We start from the raw sequence: 22,423 nt of genomic DNA, 5'->3' as shown, positions 1-22,423 counted from the left end.
GTAAGATAACAAATTTGGAGGTTCATAAACGACCTATAAATGAGACTGTAAACAAGCATGAGGATTTCATTGCATTCCTTCCACTTTGCCTGGAAAAAAAAAAAAAGGTCTGAAAGAGTTATCTTTGGATAAAATAAAAAGTGGAAGTGATTTGGAGAGGTTGTTGATGGCTCTCCTCAGGAGAGCCATTTTGTTAGCCTGTCAGAAAAGATTATGGGATGCCTACTGATGAGGCCCTGCTAAGAGCAGGCACGGCTGTTGTGAGTGCTCCTTTGCAGCAGAAGGTGGTCTGGGTTTGATGTTACCCAGCTTCGTAGTAGCTGAGTTTAATGTAGAACATTGATTGCTTTTCTTGTACCTGTTTTGGTCTGTCATACAAGTCACCAGTATCGCGATCGTTGGGATGGAATGCCCAGTTTAGCTGCTCTCCCAAATTCCTTTCTAATCCTGCTTCCTGTAAATATTCCCAGGTTTTAGAATTGTGTGCAAGTGTCACAAGAGGAGTAGATCAACTAGGGAGAATTAGTGGTGTATTACAAAGTACTTAACAATAAGGTGAATGTAGTGCTGTGTGTAGGAAAGTAGGAGTTAAGTGAATTGGAGAGAAAAAAAGCTTCCAGAATAATAGGTAAAAAGATACTTATCAAAGACTGAACTGTAGTGTGCCCTGGCAGGTAGCCTGAGGGACTTCAAACGATGTGATTGATCTCAAGTGAGCAAGCAGAATACTCATTTGGTAGTCCCAGCCTCAAATATACAGCTGTAGGAATTTCTTACCATTGAGATGGAAGGTATTGCATAAGGGCCAGAAAGAGTCAGGATAATCTGACACACACACACAAAAATTAGTGTTAAATGTGGTAATTTCAAGATAGATAGGTAATGTGGCTATGCAACTCCTAAAACCATCATGTAAAAAACACGATTAGGAAACGCAGTAGCTTGGGTTTGTGCTAGCTGTTCCTCAGACAACATGAAGACCCTCCTTCGGAAAAGGGACACTACAAGCATTTTCAGAAATTATTGCTGTGGGGGTTGTATTTTGAAACTTTGGGTGTCTTCCAGATAATTTTTCATGCTGTTGTAGTCCTCTGTTCAGCATGTGAATTGTCAGGTGGTACCCTATTTTATGCAATGGACATTTAGGATAGTCATCAGTATTGCTCAGATACTAGTGAACATGATTTTTGAGAGCCAGTCCTGGTAGATTTCTAAATATTTGTTTGGTCATGGTATGATTTATGACCCTGGAAGACTAAGACAGTGAACTGTTAATGGTGGGGTGATACCCTAACTTTTGTAAGTATTGCTGGTCCTTCAGTGAGAAGGACCTACTCACTTGAGTGTAATGTGTCTTGGTGCAGTTTTTCAGCGTATTCTTTCTTGTACATTTAATTTAGTGACAGTGAACTTCAGATTCTCAGTGATGTGATCTGATACGCTAGGCTGAACTCTTTGGACAGTGTGTTGTGGTGTTAACCTAGAACAGTGGAGCCTGAAGCATTCTGGGAATCAAGTCACATGTATGCTTGCTTAAAGTTGTAGCTTGGGTAATGTTTGTATGCACCATGTGAAAAGCCTGATACCACAAAAAAATGGAGTTGGCTGTTCCTTTGAGTGGTGGAACAGATAACTGACAGTGCAAGAGATATGATAAAGGTACGGACCACAAATGATAGCTCACAAAGCACGTTTTCTTGGAGGATCTTGCTGAGAGGACACTGTGGGAGACTATCTTAGAAACCATGGGTGTAAATGTCAGATTTCCTGTAAAATTTCCTTTCAAACAAGAATAAAAGCTGCTGTCTCATCCCTATTTTAAGAAGCAGCTTTGCCTTCTCTTCAGTAGTTCAGAAGTATCGATACAGTACATCTATGAAGAGAACTGGCGGAGTAGGAAGATATTCCTGCTGGAGTTTGTAGAAAGAATAACAGAAAATAGCCTGTGCAGTTTACAAATGGTTGTATGCTAACAGGTAAACGTGCAAAACAAGGAGGGGAGAATCATCTAAATTCAACGGTCATTGCTCTGCTTGAAATTTCTGATTTGCAGAAGACAGGAAGATCAAGTATGTCAGTAGCTTCCTAGCATAACTAGTGTGAAACTGTTCTGGTATCATAGACACTAGACTTGAGATTTAATGATTAATTAGTGAAAATACAAGGTTTGTTCCTTTTTAGGTACCTTAGTACCCAAAGAAAATGTAAAGCTGTAGCTGGGAGACTTTTTTTTTGGTTTTGTTGGGTAGGTTACCCTCATCTGTTTCAAATACCTCTTTTCATTAGCAAATGGGCAGTGAGAATGTCTGGAAATATTTTTACATTTAATTTAGGTTTTACTATAACTAATGCAATCTATGAATGAGTTCAAACAATATTCCATGTATTTGCATTGTGTATTTCCAATTTTAAAAGGAATATAATTTTGTAGTTGCTCTGCTTATGCTAACTCTACCTGTATCAAATGGCAGGGATTAATGAAGCATTTAAGGTTTACTCTATTTGACTTTTGAATGAATTCAAACAATTTTTCATGTACTTGCATTTTTTATTTTGTAGAAAGATGGTTTTCAAATACTTGCTTGTGTAGGACTGTCATCTCTCTGTGTTAGTTTAAATACCAGTATTCATGGAATCTCATTGTAATTTGTAAAGACCATGGAAGTTCTGACTTAACGGAATAATGTTTGAATTCAGTCTTGACAGTAGGCATTTTATTACCATTGATTTTTTTGCACAACTTCAGCACTTGGAGGGACTACAGTCTCTATCTCAGAGAACCTTCAAGATCTTTGGAATGTCCATTCTGCAACCTGTGCATCCTCCTATAACTGTGGAAATAACCTGAAGGAAATACCTGTGTTATGAGACAAAAAATGTGTAGCTTTAGCATTCTCTTGCTGTGCAGCTCTGTAACGGTCTTTAATCTCAATATGCCTCTGCAAAACCTTCATATATAGTGCTCCTTGACTCTTATCAGACCCTGGTCCAGTTTTGATAGACTAGAAAGGAACAGGACACACATTCAGCCCACACTTTCAATGCCTTCCTATCTCTGTTGACTGGATGAAACTTCTGTCTCCAAAGGATAAATCAGTCTGTTGAAGTTCACCATCTCTCTTTGAGAGAGAAGTGGAAGCAAGATAGGTGTGGTTGACTGGAATGAGTTACCTCAAAGGATTAAGCGTCTCTGAAAAGTGGGTTCATATTTTGGGATTTAGTTGGATTTAGATACAAACATGATTGAAAATTAGGTCAGCTGCATCCCACTCTGTAGTAGAGGACACCTAGTTTTCATAGGGGCTGTAAGATTTTCTTTGTTTCTAGATACATTTCTAAGAGAGGAGTGAACAGGAGGGTACAATTAAATAAAGCAAAGGTAAAAAGGAAGTGCATGTGAGAAATATTGTAGCTGCTTTCCCTCTGCTCTCCTGTGGGGATGTTGTGGGGGGTGTTGGTCTTTTAGTTCTTGTTTAAAGATGTGGAACTTTAACTGGTTCAGAGATTCCACTTCAGTGTGTGCATATACATGCATAAGATACCATGTTCAATGTGCTTCTGTATTTGTAATATTTTTTTAATTATTATTTTCTTAATTTCTTTTTAGCGGATATAGCTCAGAGATACAGGATAAGCAAATACCCGACTCTGAAACTCTTCCGGAACGGAATGATGATGAAGAGAGAATACAGGGGCCAGAGGTCGGTGACAGCAATAGCAGATTACATCCGGCAGCAGAAGAGTAACCCTATTCGGGAGGTCCAGGATTTGGAAGAAATTCATTCTCTAGATGTAAGCCTTTCAAATGTATCCCTTCTGCATATATTTTTCTTCCTTTATTTCATTTTTAAATGTTGAACTGGTCAAACATAACATGTTTCAGATGCCTGTTTATTTCTTCTCCCATTCAGAAATGTTGCGAGTGCTTTTTTTTAAACTGAGTGGAAAATTTGATCATTTCCAGTATTACAAATTGTTCCAATGTAATAATTTTCAACGGCATTAATTTTGTTACAATAACTCCACTACCACATTATCTATTTTACTTTTAATTGTTTGAAAAGAATCGTGTTGTGTTTGACAAGATCTTTCTAATATTCCTCACTGGGAAAATTTTCACAAGGATGCTTCTGAATATTGAAAAGGTAGAAAAGAAATAATTTCTCTGCAGTTATTGACTGTTGAATGAATGACACTTCTTTTTTTGATATCCTGGGGGAGCAAGGTTAGTTTTTGATAATTTGAGGTAAGTTGTAATTTAACCTTTGTTTCTACAGCGCAGCAGAAGAAATATTGTTGGATACTTTGAGCAGAAGGATTCTGACAATTACAGAAACTTTGAAAGAGTAGCAAATATTTTGCATGATGATTGTGTATTCCTGTCTGCCTTTGGGTAAGTTTTATAATTTGTTGATTGCATGACTTCATTATTGAAATTATGTTAATAAGTTTTATGTAACTTAATTGAATTGACTTCTTCAATACTTTCAGTGTGACAGAACTGAAGGGACTAGACCTTAATAGATGCACTGAGACAGAAAACTCCTGGCCTTAATGTTTGCTGTGATATCCAACTTCCTTTTTTTGCCTTATTTTCTGTTTTTCACTCTTTGTCGCAGTAGTTTGAATGTAATATAGGAGGTTTTAGGGGGGATGCTAGGAAGTTGTGACACACAAACCTGCTTCTTTGGAGGGAGAGGGAAATAAGCATAGAAGGGCTTGGAAACTGGCAAAAAAAAATTATCTTTGCAGACTTAGTAACTCTTTTTAACAACGGGTTTGTTTTTTTCTTTAAAATACAATCTTTTTTTTGTAGAGGTATATTCATTCTCTTTGTAGGGTAGTGGGGTTTTTCATGTAAAGAATAATTCAGTAGTTGCTTGCTCATTTCCTCTCTCTGTCTTGGGAGAGGACCGTGTTCTAAAATGCCTCATTTCTGTGCCTGGATTCTTTCACACAAGTTCTGTGTCACTGTACAAAGTAACAGTTTAGAAAGGCGATTGCACAGATGTGATACACAGTGTGAGACTAGAAGAACAACCTACAGAAATTCAGTTTTCTACTTGTTATAATGCCTAATTTGAAGTGATTGGGCATGAATGTGAGTGCAGTGGTTTGCAGTCTACCCATAGTTGCAAGATCAGGAGCTTGCATGGATTATAGTAGCTTTTGTACTGGATACAGTTGCCCTAAGAGGTTTTTTAATTGAATGTAGAGGAGAATAGTGGAGACTGAGAGGATGTAACAAGATAGAAAATGTTTCATCTGTTTGAGTGAAACTTTGTCAGTCACTGATGCCTCTTCCAATGTATTCCTCAAAAAAAAAAAAAAAAAAAAAAGTTTTGCAGGAGTACATGTGGCTTTGCTCTCCTTCAGTTCCCCGTTGGGTATCCTGTGACTATATGCAGCTGTGGCTGTGAGATAATGAAGAAATCTTGTAAATCTGTGGTCTATAGGTCTGTCACTCTTATCCCCCAAGAGTGGGCACTATCTCAAATGTTTTCTCATGAATGCATCCATGCTTTTTCTTAGGGAAGCCAGACAGAGTTATTAGAATTTTAAATTACTTTTTGCCCCCTCATGGGACTATTCTTTTTAGGAATACATTTTTTAAAACTGTTAGTAGGATAACAACACTTAAGATTCTCCATTCTGTTGTTTGACTCTGTTCATCTTTCATTTGCTATTTGTCAATTCTGTAGAATGAGAAAAAAATCTCAAACCACTCAGTGTTAGCTTTTGGTTGTTGGACACCATTCTTGAAGGTAGTTATTAGGGTTTTTTTAATTTTTTCTTTAGCTATAAGCAATAAGCAATCATAATGGAAGAGATCAGGGTTTGATTGTAACTTCCCTGTGTAACTACAGATTGCACAGCAGGCTTGTTGTTACTCTCTCTCCAGTCTCCCATTACCTTCCTAGCCTGGAGCTGTTAGTGTTTTAAAGTGCAGCCTTTGAGAAAGAAACCTTGGAAACTGTGTTTTCACCTCTCAAGCTTCCTACAAAATTTTATGTGAAGAGACTTCTGAGGGATATATGGGCTGTATAACATTGTTTTCTGTTCAGTTGATATAGAACAAAATGTTTCATGGGGAGCTGGCTCTGATCAGTTGCACTCTTCTGACTGAGCATCTTAAGAGCCTCTGGGAGGAATTTTTGGTTTTGCTACAGATAGAGTTCAACAGGTATATGGTTTGGGAGGTATATGGTAACATGAGCTGTCATCTTCAAACTTCTAGTTTGCTAAAAGCCTCAAAATAATCAATTTGACAGGAAAAAAATAAATATGTCACTAGCTTCTGTCAAGGCAAAACTGTTTCCTGCTATGCCAAAATTATTCTGGCTTTAGGTAGTTGCAATAGTTTATTTCTTTTAACTGTATTAATGCTACTTAGTTGCAGATCACCTTGATGTTTAAAACCATTTTTAAATCAACAGATTCTTAGCAGTTCTGTCAAGGTCTGAGGTGACTGCAGAATGTGACTAATGAAAGAAGACTTGTGAGCAGAAAGAGATAGGACAGATACCAATGAAAAGATACTAGAGGTAGATTTTAGAAGTAAAACTAGAGAGGGATAAATATTTGTGGACGTGGAAGGGAATGGCCCTGTGCCATTGAGCACAGTGTAGGAAGCCAAATGCAGAAAACCAAAACAAACAGCCAAAAAATACTTCGATCTTAAAGAGCTATGAGGGACTGTAGGTAACTCATGGGAGAGTGTCATGAATCTAGGAACTATTTGAATTTTATGTTAGTGAGCAAACTGGGGAGGGAGGCAGTGTTTGTGTGGCTCCAAGGGGCTCACCTTATACGTTACTGCTTCAAGAAGAGACAAAATGAAAATGAAGTGTTTCCAGTTTGGTAGTTGTTTTAAAAAGCTGCATCTTCAGGCATTTGGGATTTTCATATCATGTCCCCACTTTGAGTTATGTGGAGCAAATCAGCCACAACTGTAGCTACTGATGTGGAAGAACCCAGAAGAGGACCTTTTGGGCTCCACTGCAGGCTTACCCTAGAGCATATCTTTCATTTTAGATTATTATCAGCTTACCAAGTAGCGATTGGGCAGGTGGCTTCTATGTCACTTCCTTCTTACTCAGTGAAGGATTGCCTGGGATGGAAGTAGTTTACCTCAGTGATGATGGTCACAAGACTCATTTCACATTATGGAAGCAGTCATTGTGTCTTAAATACAAAAATGTGTTTTAAAAGACATGTCTTTAAACCAGTCCAAATACTGATAGGTGTAACGTACTACGCAAAGTGTCTTTTCTATGTGCTAAGAAAAGGATAATTTTACTTTTTTAACCTTGTCCCTCTAAACAGTTCAGACTCCTGAAAGATGGGCCTCATGTTGCAGTGAGATAAATTGAGATATTTTTACTCTTCTGTTTTTCCTCCCCCTTAAATTTCTTCATCAGTGCTTATATTAAGTCCACAGAAGAGAGAGTATAACTGGGGGAGCTGGAATTCTTAGCTAATGTTTACCAGAGGCTGACATGCCTTCTTTTTAGACTATGCTAAAAGGAAAAGACACAGGTAGTTAATTTTACTCCCGTGGCACATGCAGCCAGTCAGTTCTGTCTTGCCAGCACGAGTTCTGTTGGAGCAGCAAGGCATGGGAGACAGGAATAAAAGGGGCCTCTTTTGATGTCTGAAGGTGGTGAAAGGGTTTATTTTTGTTGAGCACTTTCATTCCTTTTTTTTTCCCCCCCTTATATCCTGTGTTGGATGCACAGCTGTCCCCATTTGTTTGAATAAGAGATGATAATTTAGGAGGTACAAGCAAGCAGCTTTCAGAGCACTCTGCAGTGAGTGGGATTAATGAACCACAAAACTGTGCGAGGCAGGAGAGGAACTCAGTAAGGTCATATGTTAAGCTGAATGCCAAGAGGGAGCTGTGTGTGTTCTCCAGATACACACATACCATGTCATCAGTGGTCAGAAACTGCATGCTATGCCCTGGGCTCTCTAGATCCATTTTGAGGGTAAAATGGATGGTGTGGGTTTATTTTCTCTTTGCCTGTGCTGGTGGAGCACCTCAAAGCCCTTTATCAGGGTAGATAAGAGGTAAATTTCTAGTGTAAACAGTGGAACAGGAAGACTAAATGCAAACAAGAATCCACCTTTCTCTGCTTTCTTTCCTTAAGAATAGGTCTTTATATTTTTTAATTTCCATGCGTGTATTAGTTCATTAGCATTTTTCTCTCATGGTTTCTTATCCAAGGTTGTACTAGCATTCATCACTTGCAATTTGATGCTTTTAGTCCACCCTTTAGTCTAATCTTAGGGCTACATCTTGCTGACTCCCTCAATGCTCTCTCATCTCGCCAGGACAAGTTTCTGTGGAGTCCCTTTACAGTCTAGTATAAAGATCAAGGATTTTAAGTCTCAAATTTTGAAGGGAAAAAAAAAATAAAATAAAGGCTAGCAAATTAAAATATGATTTTTAGTATCTCAGTTACTTCATTTGTCTGTACCAAGACATGCTTACTGGTTGGTTTGTTGTAGGGCTATTTCAAAAGCAGAGAGATTTAGCGGAGACAATGTAATCTACAAGCCACCAGGGGTAAGTGTAACTATGTGTTTTATTCTGCTTATTGTCATTAAATGGGAATATGAGCTAGTGGAGACTACATTCAGATCATTCAGTATATTACTACATCTCAAATATTAATTTTATTTCATTACTAAATAGTGCGAGAAATAGGGTCATGGAAACTAGTGGCTTTGAGTCAGTGAAAAGGATCCTGGTTCCATTTATTTCTGATTAAGTGTGTAAAACCTAAATTTGTCAATTTAAACATCCATCTCCAGAAATGGGAGGTTCTTTTCTTAGAAACACAGTCAACTCATCATGTATATAGATATTTTGTGTTCTGTGGAAGTCTTTAAGATCTGTGAAGTTCAACAGTTGGTGCACTTCATGATGTTTCAAAGCAAGTGACAATTACGAAGTATTTTTCTGACTGCCACTTGCCTGTCTTGTGCATCTTGGCCTGTAAAGCCTAAGAGCTGTTCTCTTAATTAACTTTATGTTAAACTCTCATAGACATAGTTTTACTTGTGAAAAAAAATCAGTACAGAAGAAAATTGCAAGAATTGCTCTTTAGAAACAAAATATCTGAAAATCTGCTCTTTTCTCAGATCTAGTGTATGAAGAGAGTTGCTTACCAAAGAAAAATAAATTTTAAAAGACCTAAGAGGGGAGGGGAGGGAGTTTCAAACCTTGTTCTGCTAAAAAAGAATTTATTAGGTTACCTAATTTATATGGCATTTCTGAATTAAGGTGTGCTTAATCATGGCTGCAGCTTGCAAAGTCATGCTTCACTTCATGTTAACCAAAATTGTAATTACACTCAAAGATGGCAGCACTGAATTCTGAGTTAAAATTACTAGCAAATAAAGGAAAACTATTTATTCATCTCTCTGGCAAAGTAAATGTAGAAAACCAGTTGCAACTCCTGTAGGACATTGGGAGGAGTTTTTGGAGATTTTTTGTAACTATCAGCATGAAGAAACTTCTCTGCATTGAGTTTATATCTAACTGAGATACGATTTCTTAACCTGATGGAAGTCTAAATAGCTTTAATTTGAAACATTCCAAATTTGGAAAAAAAAAGTATATTTTCAGTTCTTAAGTTGTCTTAAAAAGTGCAGATGACTGCATAAATGATCGTATGGAATTTCTTTTCCTGTTGTAGTTTCATAATATAGTTAATAGAAATGTTGCATGCACAGGGCTTAATATTGATATACTACTGGCTTTCAATATTTATACAGATATTGCTACTTTTATCTTGGTGTAGGTAATCTTCTGTGTAGGTAGCAATGTCATTTGCACTGTTTCTCAACTAGTATATTTTTCTTTTCAACAGGAAAATGCTCCAGATATGGTGTATTTAGGCTCGCTAACCAATTTTGATTTGATTTATGCATGGACACAAGATAAATGTGTGCCACTAGTTCGAGAAATTACGTTTGAAAATGGGGAGGTAAGAATTTTATCTACCATTCTACTTTTGGGATTTCTTTCTCAAAACCAAAATGTCTCTTTCAAGGTCTCTAACCCATGCCAAAGAACTTTCTGCATGCTTTGCTTTTGGCAGAAAGTAGCTGTCAGGTAATGAATGTCCTTTGATTCTTACAGAGCTTTTTGGTTAGACTTGAAATTCACTACAGGGAGATTTGTGGTAGTTCAAACACTACCAAACTAAGAGGTTATAATATGCATATAGATAACAGAAGTGTCTGGTGATTTGCAGATTGTGGACTTTTGGACGCTAAGAATGCGAGTGTGTAAGAATCTGTGTCTGTAGGTACATGAGGGTGTGTAACACCTTGGATAGGTTGTATTATTCCTCTGAAGTCAGTACATATTTATACAGATGTTGTGACTAAATATTGATTTAAGAGCTAGATATAAATGTTATCTGACTATTTTTGCATCTTGAAAAAATGCTTCTTGTCATGTTAGAAAGTACCCATGTGAGCATGTCCATGACAGTTTGGGAGAGTAAAACAGCTGTGAACTGTCCTTTAGTTATAATCAGCTTCTAAAATTTAATGAGAAAGTTAGTTGTAGAAAAATGTTACTCAATTAACCACCTCCAAAGCATTATCTAATAATAAATAGGTATATTAGATGGGGGTTGTTCATCTACAGAGCTGGCCATCTTCTGGGAACTGTAGTAAAAACCACGTGGGGGTTTTTTGGGTGGTTGCTTTTGGGTTTCGTCAATCTGTTTAAGCACTGGCACCCTCTTATCTTCACATGCTCTTTCCTGTGGGTTTGTACATAGCGACAGCATCTGCTGGAAGCTCTGGATTAGAAACTAAAGAATTGGTTGTATGACTCATTCTCAGTTTGCACACTTTTTTTAATCCTGAATCTGCAGTGGATGTAACGCTGCTGTTCTGGCATGCACAGCGCATCAGGCTACAGCACGGGGAGGCGCAGGGTGGGATGCACAAAGTGGTTTAAGTACCATCTTCTACTCAACCCTGCCAACTCTTATTGGAAAGTTCTGTTAGTTAAACAAATTTTAATTCTTCATTTGCAACTCAATATGTAAAAGATGCCAGATGTTGCCATCTCCAGAAGTGCGTGGTAGATTTCCAGTGTACTTTTCCCGTGGGGAAACTGGACTTTGAATGTTAGAAGCCAAGGTTCATCACTGTCAGCTTGTACCACACACTGTGTCATGGTTTTTCTGGTTGCTCTCTCAGCCCTCAATTCCTGTTTATTTAGGCAGATATTTACAATTCCAATCTGATATTTTGCCTAGCAACATTTGTTTAACAATTTCAGTGCTGCCAGTACCCAAACAAATTTAAACATGCCAGAATTTAGATACTTCTGCCTGCTGACATTGTACAGTATTTAAATGGGCTCTTAATGCATACTGCATAATATTAGAGGGTAAAAATATGAAGTGCTGTGACTGTTATTCTACTACCATAAACACAGCCTACCATATAAATAAGGACAAAAATTCTTACAATAGACTTTGAAGTCAGTTTTAAAAATCAAGTTTGGCTTCCCTAAACTGATGGTAGATTGAATTTTGTTTTTCCCCCTTGTTTTCTTTCTTAATGTTTTCACTATCTGCTAAGTGTCACGGACATGCTAGCCAGAACGATTCCTGATCTGAACAGAGTTCATCATTATGACTTTAGACAACATACAGTAATTGAACTCTGAAGCAAGGTGTTCTTGCTTGAGAAGACTTTTCATTTAAGAGACAGTCCCTGTACTTGATTAGAAAAGGCTGTTTGGATCAGTCATATCATTCAGAAGAAATCAGCAATTGACCTGTAATCGGTCTGTTCAGTTTGATGCTATGTGAGTACAGTGAACCACATGGTTTAAAGGTGGTGCTGAACTGTAAGTTTTCAAAAGGGTAAAATGTTTCTCAAAGGCATGCAGAAGTAATGTGGGAAGCTCAGATCTAATTAATATCTTTTGATATTCTCAGTGCCTAACGAGATTGTAGCTTTTGAGGGACTAGGCCAAAGCTAATTAAATAACTATGCTACTTGTTGTGTCATGATGGTTGGACTTGATGATCTTAAAGGTCTCTTCCAACCAAAGTGATTCTGCAATCAGTAAAGGCACACTATGAAAGCTGGAATGGAAGAGCAAACATATGAAGGTACTTTATAGAAACCAGCTGGAGCCAGAATCAGCGAGGCTTTCAAGGCAGCTGTCCTAACAACCTGTTTGGAGATGAATTGGTCTTGTGACTATAACTTGCCAAGGTTGTCCTTTAGCTGCTTGCAAGCGAGAAGGGAGCTTAGAGATGGAATACCAAGCTCTGCTAGGGACTTCTCCCTCTGGAAATTTACCTGTTGAAATGAGTGAGGAACCAGAGCCATAATCACAGAGGTACAAAACAGACTTTCCCACCCTCTAATGAGAGAGGAGACTTGAGACCCAGCCAAATATGTCTGTGTAAAAATGGGAACAAGCAAATATGAGTAGTTTTTTGGGAAGTGAATTGGGAAGCTTGGATTTCATCAAGAACACTGAAGTTAGGAGGATCTTGTCAATCTGCTGCTAAAATATCAAGCTCCAACTCACCTGACAGACTTGAAGGAGCATGCAGCCATTTCGTATACACTATGTAACTGGCTGCCTACTGATACGAATGCTTTTCTGCCAACTTACTGCAAATAGCATGTACCTGAAGAAACTCTTCTGTTGGCACTGATTTGATAACACATTATTATTTCTTCAGTCAGGCTCTAACAAGTTGCACTGATGTTCAAAGATGCCTAAAAATCACTTTTGAAGCAAGCAAATGCATGTTGTTTGTGCTTTGTTTTGGTTTTGAGTAAAAGAAAAATCCTGAATAAATAATTCAAGGAGTTCCTACATTTATCTGTCCCTGGACAGATCTTTAAAAGGCACTTGAGCTGCAAGAATGCATTCTTATGAGGAGCTAAAGCTTTGGTGTTCTACCAAGGGTTTCACTGCTTCATCAATTTTAGTAACATACTAGCCTCTAAATTTAATAAAGCTGTTATAAGACCACCAATCAGAATAAACTGGAAAAAAACTCAGCACTTAATTGTAACTGATATAACTATGTCATTAGCGTCTGCTTTTTTCTATTTTTTTTTTTTTTTTTAATGGAGCTATTTAAAGAGATTTACTCATTTTGTTATGCTAAGAAAACACCAACTTACTGCATGAACCAAGTTAGGACTGGGTCTAGTATATACCCTCAGCTTTTCATAGCATTTAATACCTTTCTGTTCCTGGGAAGATGGGTTTACTCAGAACTGGGCTGTTTCTTTTGAGCAAGTATTCCAGTGGAAGTGTATCCCTTCCTGAAATGCTGACAATGAAATACCTTCATCCTTTATCTGTTGTGCATGGAAGAGGAAGGAAACATGGTTAACTGTAGCACTCGTGTATCTTAGATGAATGGTCTGCAGTTAACATCTTTAGTTCTGCGCTTCAGCTGCTTTTAAAGTAGAGATCCCATTGAATTTGAAAATTGCTGGAATCACATAGTTAATTGTCCTTAAGAAATTGAAAAAATGAGATTTGTCATTTGTTTTCTGTGCAGGAACTGACAGAAGAAGGCCTTCCTTTTCTCATACTTTTCCACATGAAAGATGACTTGGAGAGCTTAGAGAAATTCCAGCAGGAGGTTGCACGACAGTTAATAAGTGAAAAAGGTTTGCAGTTACTCCTACTACTTCTTCGGTTTACTGGTGTAAATTTTCAGGCAAACTCAGCAGAGTGGAAGCGTAGGCAACAAACAGAATCCTACTTTTAAAGCTCTTGAGGCTGACAAGCTTTATATACTTTTGACAGTGGGGACCGACTCATTTGGAAATTATTAAAATAGAAACACAATTTATTAGCAACTATTTCAGAAATCCTTCTTTTCTAAATGACTTAATGCAGTTTGAGAGGGCATTAAATAGAACTTCCGTTTGTTATTGTGGCCAAAAACACTTTAAGAAAATCCATTGTTTTGGTGGTATTAGTTATTTAAAACTGTTTTCAAGCTTTGCGTGTTGTGTCTGTCTAATATTTCCACCTGTAATAGTTATGAAAGTAGTTAGGGTTTCAAGATAATAAAAGAATTTTAACGTGGATTTCTGTCTGCTCACGATTTTAAGGTACAATAAACTTCCTCCACGCTGACTGTGATAAGTTCAGGCACCCACTCCTCCACATTCAGAAGACTCCAGCAGACTGCCCTGTAATTGCCATTGATAGCTTTAGGCACATGTACGTCTTCCCAGACTTCAGTGATTTGTCGTAAGTATTTTTCTTTCTGCATTTTAATTTGAGAAGAACAAAGCAAAAAACGTGCTCGTATTTTAATCAGTGCTGTGGTAGGAAGATGAGTAAATCTGGGTTAGGTAAGACTGCCTTTGTGTCATTCAGTGTCAGAGCCTTAAAGCAGTATGAGTTGGTGTGAAGTCATTGTTTAAGTGGAGTTTCATTGCTTTGTGAAAGAAGAGAATCCTACATGAAGTTTTTAGAGGCTGCTCTTATATTTCAAAGTTATGTTATTTTCCACAGTAGTTAGGCATTTGGAGCTTGGTGCGGTATCTTTAGTGGTGGTCTAGGTATATCAATTAGCTTTAAAAGGTTTAAAATAGTATGTGGAATGCTTAAGTGCTGTTATGCAATGATTACTGTAAAATGCACCACATAAAAATTCCCAGCCTGCTCATTTGTTTTTTCTTGCTGTGTAATTCCAGCCTTCCTGCAGTAGCCTAAACCTGGGAAGCGGGCAGAGAAATCCATGTGTGGGTTTCTGAAATTTTCCACATCCAGCTTGGAAAATGGCAGATCGTTGGCATGCTACCTTATCCAATTTTATCCACATTCCCTGTGAGAGAAGTATCAGGGTGCTTAGGTGAAATACTACTGTGATAATCCTCTTTCCTTCCGCCTATCTCTTCATGTTATACTGCCTTGGGAGCAGAAGCGCTGTCTCTCATGGTTCAGTTGAGGGGTGAAGATGTGTAGATGTTATCTTCAGGGGCTTTCAGCATGAGACAGGTGCCCTGTCTGTCCTCAGGTTGAGTGTTAGACTCCAGTTTCTGTCTCGAGGGAGGTACCTGTATACACACTGCTTGTTAAGTCCTGGTTAGATGCCTAGGCTTTGAGACTTGAAGTTTTGATTGTTCATACTTTAAAAAAAGTCGTGGTATTTAATTTTTGTCAAAGCCAAGGATTCAAAGCTCAGACTTAGCATGCAATGTGAACATAACCCCATGTGTAATTCTGCCATTCCAGCAGGCTTTTTTCTGTCTGAAATGTTGACACGTGGAAGGAGTTCAAACCTAGCTTCTCCCCAGAATTCTCCACAGGCATTTTCTCAAGGTGTAGTCTGTTTGGTGTATCTCACTGCACTTTTCAAATACCTAAAGCTCTGTGTGTTGAAACTGATAGAAACTATGGGTTTTTTCTCCCTGTGCTTCCTATATCTTTGGAAGATCATGTACACCACACATGCCAGCACTTTAAAAAAAAAATAGTGGGATATTTACATTTTGAAAGCACTCTTTTGATTGTCATTTTTGAAACCCCTAAAATAAATAATTATTTCTTATAGGGGCAATAGAGATGTTTGGTTTAGGCTTTCATGGTATGTGTCTTACACATTCTTTCTGTGAAATGCTGTCAGAATAATAACAGCTACTTGCTTGTTTGTATACCAGTTGTTAAATACAAATGAAGGTGAGAGAGAGATGTCAGGTTTGTAGGCAGTTGCTTAATGGTAAATAATTATTCAACACCTTACTCCAGGAGACTGAGCTGATACTTAGAAATAACTAACAAACAGCTTGGAAACAAGGAGAGCTTGAAGCTCCTGGGGTGATACTCTTTTGTGTATATGTTTGTGGTTTGGGTTGTTTGGTTTGGTTTGGTTTGCTTGGGTTTATTTTAATCATAGATAAAATCTTCATTCTGAGACTTTCATCTACCTGCGAGGATTTCTGCCACTTTAGTACATTTTCTGGACTCTTACAAACTGGCCCCAGACTGTCTCTTGTAGTCTCAGTGCTGCCACCAATCAACAGGGTTTGGATATAGTACTTTCAGAACTATCCCATTAAAAGATTTTCTCTCTCTTTATGGAGTTGTCTTTTTGGAGATAGCCAGTTCATAGGCAAATAAGACCACCACCCAATATTTTTTCCTCATACTTTGACCACCTGGCCCTATTCATCCTGCTGTTCCAGGTCAGAAATGGTAGCTGGAGCTACTCAGGAAGGAACTGGCTGAGCTACAGGAGGTTGTAGCCACCACATGCCCTTGCTGCATTAGGAGAAGAGGCTGCAGGGAAATGTTTCCAGCAGTGTGCCTGCCTAGGCCAGGGCAGGAGCCCAAGGTAAAGCAGGGAGCAGTGATTCTGCTGTCCCTACAACTGGGCTGATTGAGCCCCCTTCTCTCCATCACTGCTAATTCCTGATTTTTATCTGGGAACGGAGGAGACCCCTGGAAGTACCACTATAATGCTGATGAGTTGCAGATGTTGGTGCCCTCTGATTCTACATGATACAGTGTTTCATCCACGGTGCTTTCTGATGATCTGAAATGCTGCTGAGTATTTCATCTGACCACCCTCTGTCGTCCTTTCCTGTGTGGAATAATTGGTCTGATGAAGGACTCCCTCCAAAACCTGTCTCCATTCATACGTTACCTTTTGACTGCATGCATAGTGCTTACATTAGAGGGTTTTTTCTCATCTTTATAATACTAGATCAACTCTTCATTTTAAGTTTTTTCGCCCATTTGACGTTTCACAAATAAAATCGGATGCTGCGGTTTAGTACGTTGGCTGTGGGTGACAGTAGATGATCTCAGATTAGATTTACATTGATATCCTCTTAGTGCTTATCTCCAGTGTCTGTGCAGTGCTCAAGCACTAGAGAGCCTTTCAAAGAGGTTTTGTCAATAGTGCTACCCAGCTGCCATTTGTATCTGCAGGCTCTGCGTTTGCAGCCCGCTGTTCCCTCGTACATTATGGCTGGTGGGGAGCTGGGGCGAGTGTGCAGGGAAGTTATCAGCTGGTACAGCTCTGTGGGAGTTATTGGAAAGATGAAGTACTTGCTGTGTTCTCAAGAGACAGTGGAGAGAAAAAGAAGCTGGTAGGGTACCTTAACAAACCATTTGGCTTCCTGTTCTCCATTCATCACCTGAAGGCAGGCATAATGTGCTAGAGGAACAGGAGCTGGCCGATCTAAACAGCCCGCTTTAAATCTTCTGTGTTTGGACTTCACTTGTGATAAACATGGGTATTTCTGTTGGATTTGTTCCAGAGTTCCAGGTAAACTGAAGCAATTTGTACTAGACTTGCATTCGGGAAAACTGCATAGAGAGTTTCATCATGGCCCTGATCCAACTGATGTAGCACCTGGACAGGTAAGGCTACAGCAAAGACATTTAATTTGGCCATTGATTAAAGACCTTTTTTTACTCCTTGTCAGAGCTATACTTTCTGATAGGTGTGTACTTTTAACTTCAGCCTCCTGGAAGAGAAACGTGTTCATAGTAGCTTAAGGTTGCCACTGCTGCTTGGCTCTTCCTTTAACTTCCTTCAGGTGAAGGCGGGGAGAGGTATGGTGCTGGTGCCTGTTTGCCTGGAATAAGGGAAGAGTATCAGAATATGTACTTTCTCCACTGAAGTGGAAATTTATTGGGCTAGATGACTCTTCTGAGCTCGCAGAGCTGCTGTTGTGTTTCCATGTGATTTCAGTGCAAAAACTGGTGATACATCATAGATGCATTGTCTCCCACACAACACCCTATGAGAGGGTGCTTCCAAGGGGAAACATCAACTGATTGGATCCTTTATATATTTACTTGTGGTTACCAATCCAAGCAGGAGGCAGATTATTAGAGCATAAACAAAAGATTGATAAGAGGTAGTAGAGCTTAGTACTTTATTAACGCAGTTAAGGAGTGGCATTAATAGCGGTCACAGGCTGCACTTGTCAGTTTGGTTTCCTCATTGTTCTGCTCAAAGGTTGTCACACTGCATAATGACATGCCTGGAAGTCACTCCTGGGATCTCTTCAGTAACACAACTACTAAGATCCTGCTCCAGACAAAATTCAGGAACACATCAGTGTTCAGTTTAATCCAGGAGGCAAAAAAGAAAGGACATCAGCAACCCTGATTCCCTCTGCTCTCCCTGGTCTTTGAAGTGTGTCTTGATCAGCCTTATATCTTCCTGGTACACCACTCAATTCAGATGTTTGGTGTCATGCTGAAAAGTCCAAATGTAACAGCCTGTCAGGAAACCTTCTCGTTCCCTCATGCACTCTCTAAATAAGTAACTGGTTCTAAACACATCTTTTAAGTTATAAGTTGCATTGCTAAGGGCTCCAAGAGTCAAAGAGTTGGTTCCAGAGGAGACCTGGTGCCATTGTGTTGGGGTGCCTTGAGCCATCCCAGAGCCCACAAGTGAGGGATTATGGCTGCAGGCTCATTTTTGTGGTCTGCTGTGGGATAAGGCAAGGGTGGCACTGTGCTGTGCCACGTGAGTGAGGCCTCTTGCTGCCCTGCTCGAAGTGTGAAGATTTAAAAACATGAAAGCCCCAGAGCTTTTGCCTTGGGCCAGGAGGAGGACTGCTTTTGAACATTGTCATGACTGGCCATGAAGACCTGAGGGCTGAATCATCTCCGCAGTAGTTCATTTCCTTGGTCGCTCCCTGCGTTTCTCAGGAGTTCATTGAGCAGCCAGAATTCAGGTCAAGAGGAGGTGCAGAAAGCAGGGCTGGAGGCTGAGGCCTGGGCCAGGCCGTCGGTCAGCCCGGAGCCAGGCAGGCGTGCAGGGGCAGACACGCCGAGGCAGTCGCCGTGTGGAGGAGGCGTGGCCAGGGCAGGGGGAAGCCGGCCAGGTCCCTGGGTCCTGCCGTGTCCAGGCCCCTTGCCTGGAGCTGCAGCCTGCCTCTCGTCTCCATTTTGCCTCAAGAAAAGCAGATCAGCCTGGGGTGGGGACTTTAATGTCTTCATCAGTGATACAGACAGTGGGACTGTCATCGGCAAGCTTGCAGATGACACCAAGCTGACTAGTGCAGTTGGCATGCCAGAGGGACCTGGACAAGCTTGGGAAGCGGGCCCATGTGAACCTCATGAGGCCCAACCAGGCCAAGTGCAAGGTCCATGTACATGTCATAGAGAGCAGCCCTGAAGAAAAGGCCTTGAGGGCACTAGTGGATGCAAAGCTGGACATGAACCAACAATACATACTTGCAGCCTAAAAGGCCAACCCTATCCTGGGCTGCAGCAGAAGCACCATGGCCAGCAGATGGAGAGAGGTGGTTCTGCCCCTCTGCTCCCCTTTGGTGAGACCTCACCTGGAGCGCTGTGTCCAGCTCTGGAGCCCTCAACACAAGAGGGGCAAGGACGTGTTAGAGCGGGCCCATAGGAGGGCCACAAAAATGATCAGAGAACTGGAGCATCTCTCCTGCAAGGACAGGCTGAGAGAGTTTGGGCTGTTCAGCCTGGAGAAGAGAAGGCTCCAGAGAGACCTTATGGTGGCCTTGCAGTACCTGAAGGGGGCCTGCAGGGAAGCTGGACTGTGTAAGGGTGTATAGCGATAGGACAAGGGACAATGGTTTTAAGCTAGAGCAGGGTAGATTTGGACTGGACATTAGGAGGAAGTTCTTTACTATGAGGGTGGTGAGGCACTGGAACAGGCTGCCCAGAGAGGTGGTGGACGCCCCATCCCTGGAGACATTCATCTTCAGGCTTGATGGGGCTCTGAACAACCTGATCTAGTTGGGAATGTCCCTGCTCCCTGCAGGAGGGTTGGTATAGATGACCTTTAGTGGTCCCTTCCAACCCAAAGCATTCTATGACTGATTTCTCCTCTCCATATGGCATCCTGCCATCTTGTGGAAGATGTGTGTGCCTGTGCCATGGAAACTCTGGCCTTCACTGGGCTGGAGGCTGCTGTCTTAGGCTGTGTATGTCCCTTGAATTGCACGCGTGGGTAATATAGGTTCCACAGAAAACAAATCCTATAGTATTTTGGCAGTGATGCTGCTTTTCCCTCGTGTATCTCAAAACCACATAAACTTGAATACTTTCAAAGCAAGTAGTAGCTAGACTCAAACAGTTATATGGTGAGATAGATTTGAAATGCTTTTTAAGTCACTTGTACAGAAACTCATGTGATGGCCATTATCTTTGAGAGGTGGCAACAAAAGGAATGTCCTTAACTGGTGCTGCTTAATTAACATGTGTGTGCATGTGGTTTCCACCTACTTGGGACTTACCATGTGCCTGGCAAAAAGAAAAACCCAACCTCAATTTGTGAGCATGCTGGCCATTCGTGCACTCCCATAATTAATGTTAGAAGTTCAGTTAACAGAGGTGATTGATTATTAAAACAAGTCTAACAAGCAATTTTACTGTTTGTTCTGTTTTTCAGCCAATTCAGGATTTAGCAAGCAGCCCACCAGAGAGCTCCTTCCAGAAACTGGCACCCAGTGAACATAGGTACACCTTATTGAGGGAAAAAGATGAACTTTAAAAACTTGACATAATCTTGCAAGCCTTTCAGACAGCAGCGTTGACTTCCGTGTGGTGGAAATAGTAAACCTATATTTTCATAATTCTATGTGTATTTTTATTTTGAATAAACTGAAAAATAATTTGGTTTTTTTCTCCCCAGGCTTGTAAATACCTTTGTTTGGTGGGTCATTCTGTACAGCATCTTTCAAACAGTACCTTCCTAATGCTATAGTGAAATATCAGAGACCCAGCCAGACTCTTGATCTAACTCTGTTCTGTAAAACTTTTATAATCCAAATGAAGGTATCCTCGCCAGAGACATGCTGTTAACTTGCACTATCCCATTAAATAGGACTTTTGGGTTGTTTTCTGTGTAACCTTGGTAGTATGTGCTTTTTCTTCTCCTCCTTCATGTGGACAGCTATCCTGGTAATCTTTCTTTGTCACATTTTTCTCCAACTTAAGAGGGTCTTCTATTCTGGATACTTGGGAGGGGAATAAATTAAAGTTTTACAGAATCTCGTGTGGTGCTTTACTGGGTGTAAATGTCTAAGCAATTAATCCTGGCTCTTATTAAAATACCGAGCAAGGAAAGGAGAAGTTTTAATGGTAGTGGCTGTACTTGGAATCAAAGGGCTGCGCTGACCTGCTCTCATCTCCTGCCATTATCATTACCCATGCAGCTGTGTTACAGTAACATGGATGTTGGAAACCTTTTGAAGGAAGATGATTAGGGCTGGACTGCCATCTTAGTCTTGTCAGTCTTAAATTAATCTCTTTGTGTATGTTTTACAATTAGACTTTTTTTTTTGTCTTTGGGTCCCTTCCTTCCTGCAGACGTTTGCTTTCTGAACAGCCACTGCAAACTTTCTGTTACTCTTTGTCTGGCTTGTGCCTTATTTGTTGAGCACTCTTTGGATTTGGCTCTGAAGAAGGAATTGCTACTTTCCTTCTGGGCTTTTCTGTTGTGCATTTACCAGAATGTGGGCTTTTCTTCATGAATCTTCAAACTGCTCGATGAGATGAACAGAGAAACCATAACATGGAAAAAATACCTGTCAATTTGGGGTGCATTGCTGGAGATGAGTAAGTACAATACACTTAGTACAATCAATTTAGGTCCATGACCTGGGCCCACAAGGTTTAGTGTCTGTGAGAAGCAACTTTGTTCTTTGGGTAGGTGGACTACTGGGTTCGTATTTGCTTCAGTGAGTGACCCAACTTCTGCAGCTGACAGCTCAGGATTCCTTTTGCCTCTCAGCTTGGTGCCACCTACTTGGTCAGTGACCAGACTGACGTGGTCCTGTGCAGCTGTGGCAAAAGGTGACGCCAGGAGAGGCTGCTGGATCCAAGCCCTGCAGCAGCAGGCACCTGAGCTTCCCAGAGGGTGATTCTGAGGAGTTGCTAGTACCAACCAACACTGAGCTCCAGCTGAGTGGGCGCAGAGTTGGTAGCTATGATTTATTTTACAGATGTGGGCTCTCGTCAGGTTTGTGAAAGGCACACTAAGGACTCGAAAGCCAGTTCTCCTCTCCCATTCTCCATATCATGCCAAATCAAGCATTTTTGGCAGCTGCTTTATACCACCTTCCACTTGGGATCTAAAGATGTCAGCAGGGTATGGTTTTAAGGCTGCCACTTGTTATCTGCAGGTGGTGCTACAGAACTTCTGGAGTTGCTCAAGGACCTCAAACTTTAGTCAGTTCCTACTTGGGTGCCTCCAAGTATTCATCTTACTCCTCTGAGGTTCCTGTTTTTCCTTGTGATTCTTATTTATAAATGCTGTTTGGTCGAAGTCTGAACTTCTCTTTAGGGAGAGAGATGACACCTCATCATACATCATACTCCAACAGTCCAGTGGCTGGTGCTTTCAGCTAGAAAGTGAGAGAGAACCCTCTCCACCATTCCTTCATCTGA

The 22,423-nt window shown here is 40.3% G+C and overlaps 1 protein-coding gene across 1 annotated transcript; it reads left to right on the top strand.

Moving 5' to 3' along the window:
• Window positions 1-3,607: 3,607 nt before the first annotated feature.
• Window positions 3,608-21,024, top strand: ERP44 (endoplasmic reticulum protein 44; the record flags this gene model as incomplete). Its single annotated transcript, XM_008943003.1, has 8 exons — window positions 3,608-3,792; window positions 4,278-4,393; window positions 8,512-8,569; window positions 9,879-9,995; window positions 13,578-13,689; window positions 14,140-14,281; window positions 17,302-17,404; window positions 20,424-21,024. Coding segments are annotated over 8 exons (935 nt in total), but the record flags the coding sequence as incomplete, so codon positions are not given.
• Between the last annotated feature and the right edge of the window lie 1,399 nt (window positions 21,025-22,423).

Source organism: Merops nubicus, unplaced genomic scaffold (assembly GCF_000691845.1).
Source record: "Merops nubicus isolate BGI_N331 unplaced genomic scaffold, ASM69184v1 scaffold12996, whole genome shotgun sequence".
In the NCBI taxonomy this organism is placed as follows: domain Eukaryota; kingdom Metazoa; phylum Chordata; class Aves; order Coraciiformes; family Meropidae; genus Merops; species Merops nubicus.
This window is presented reverse-complemented; position numbering and strand designations above follow the sequence as displayed.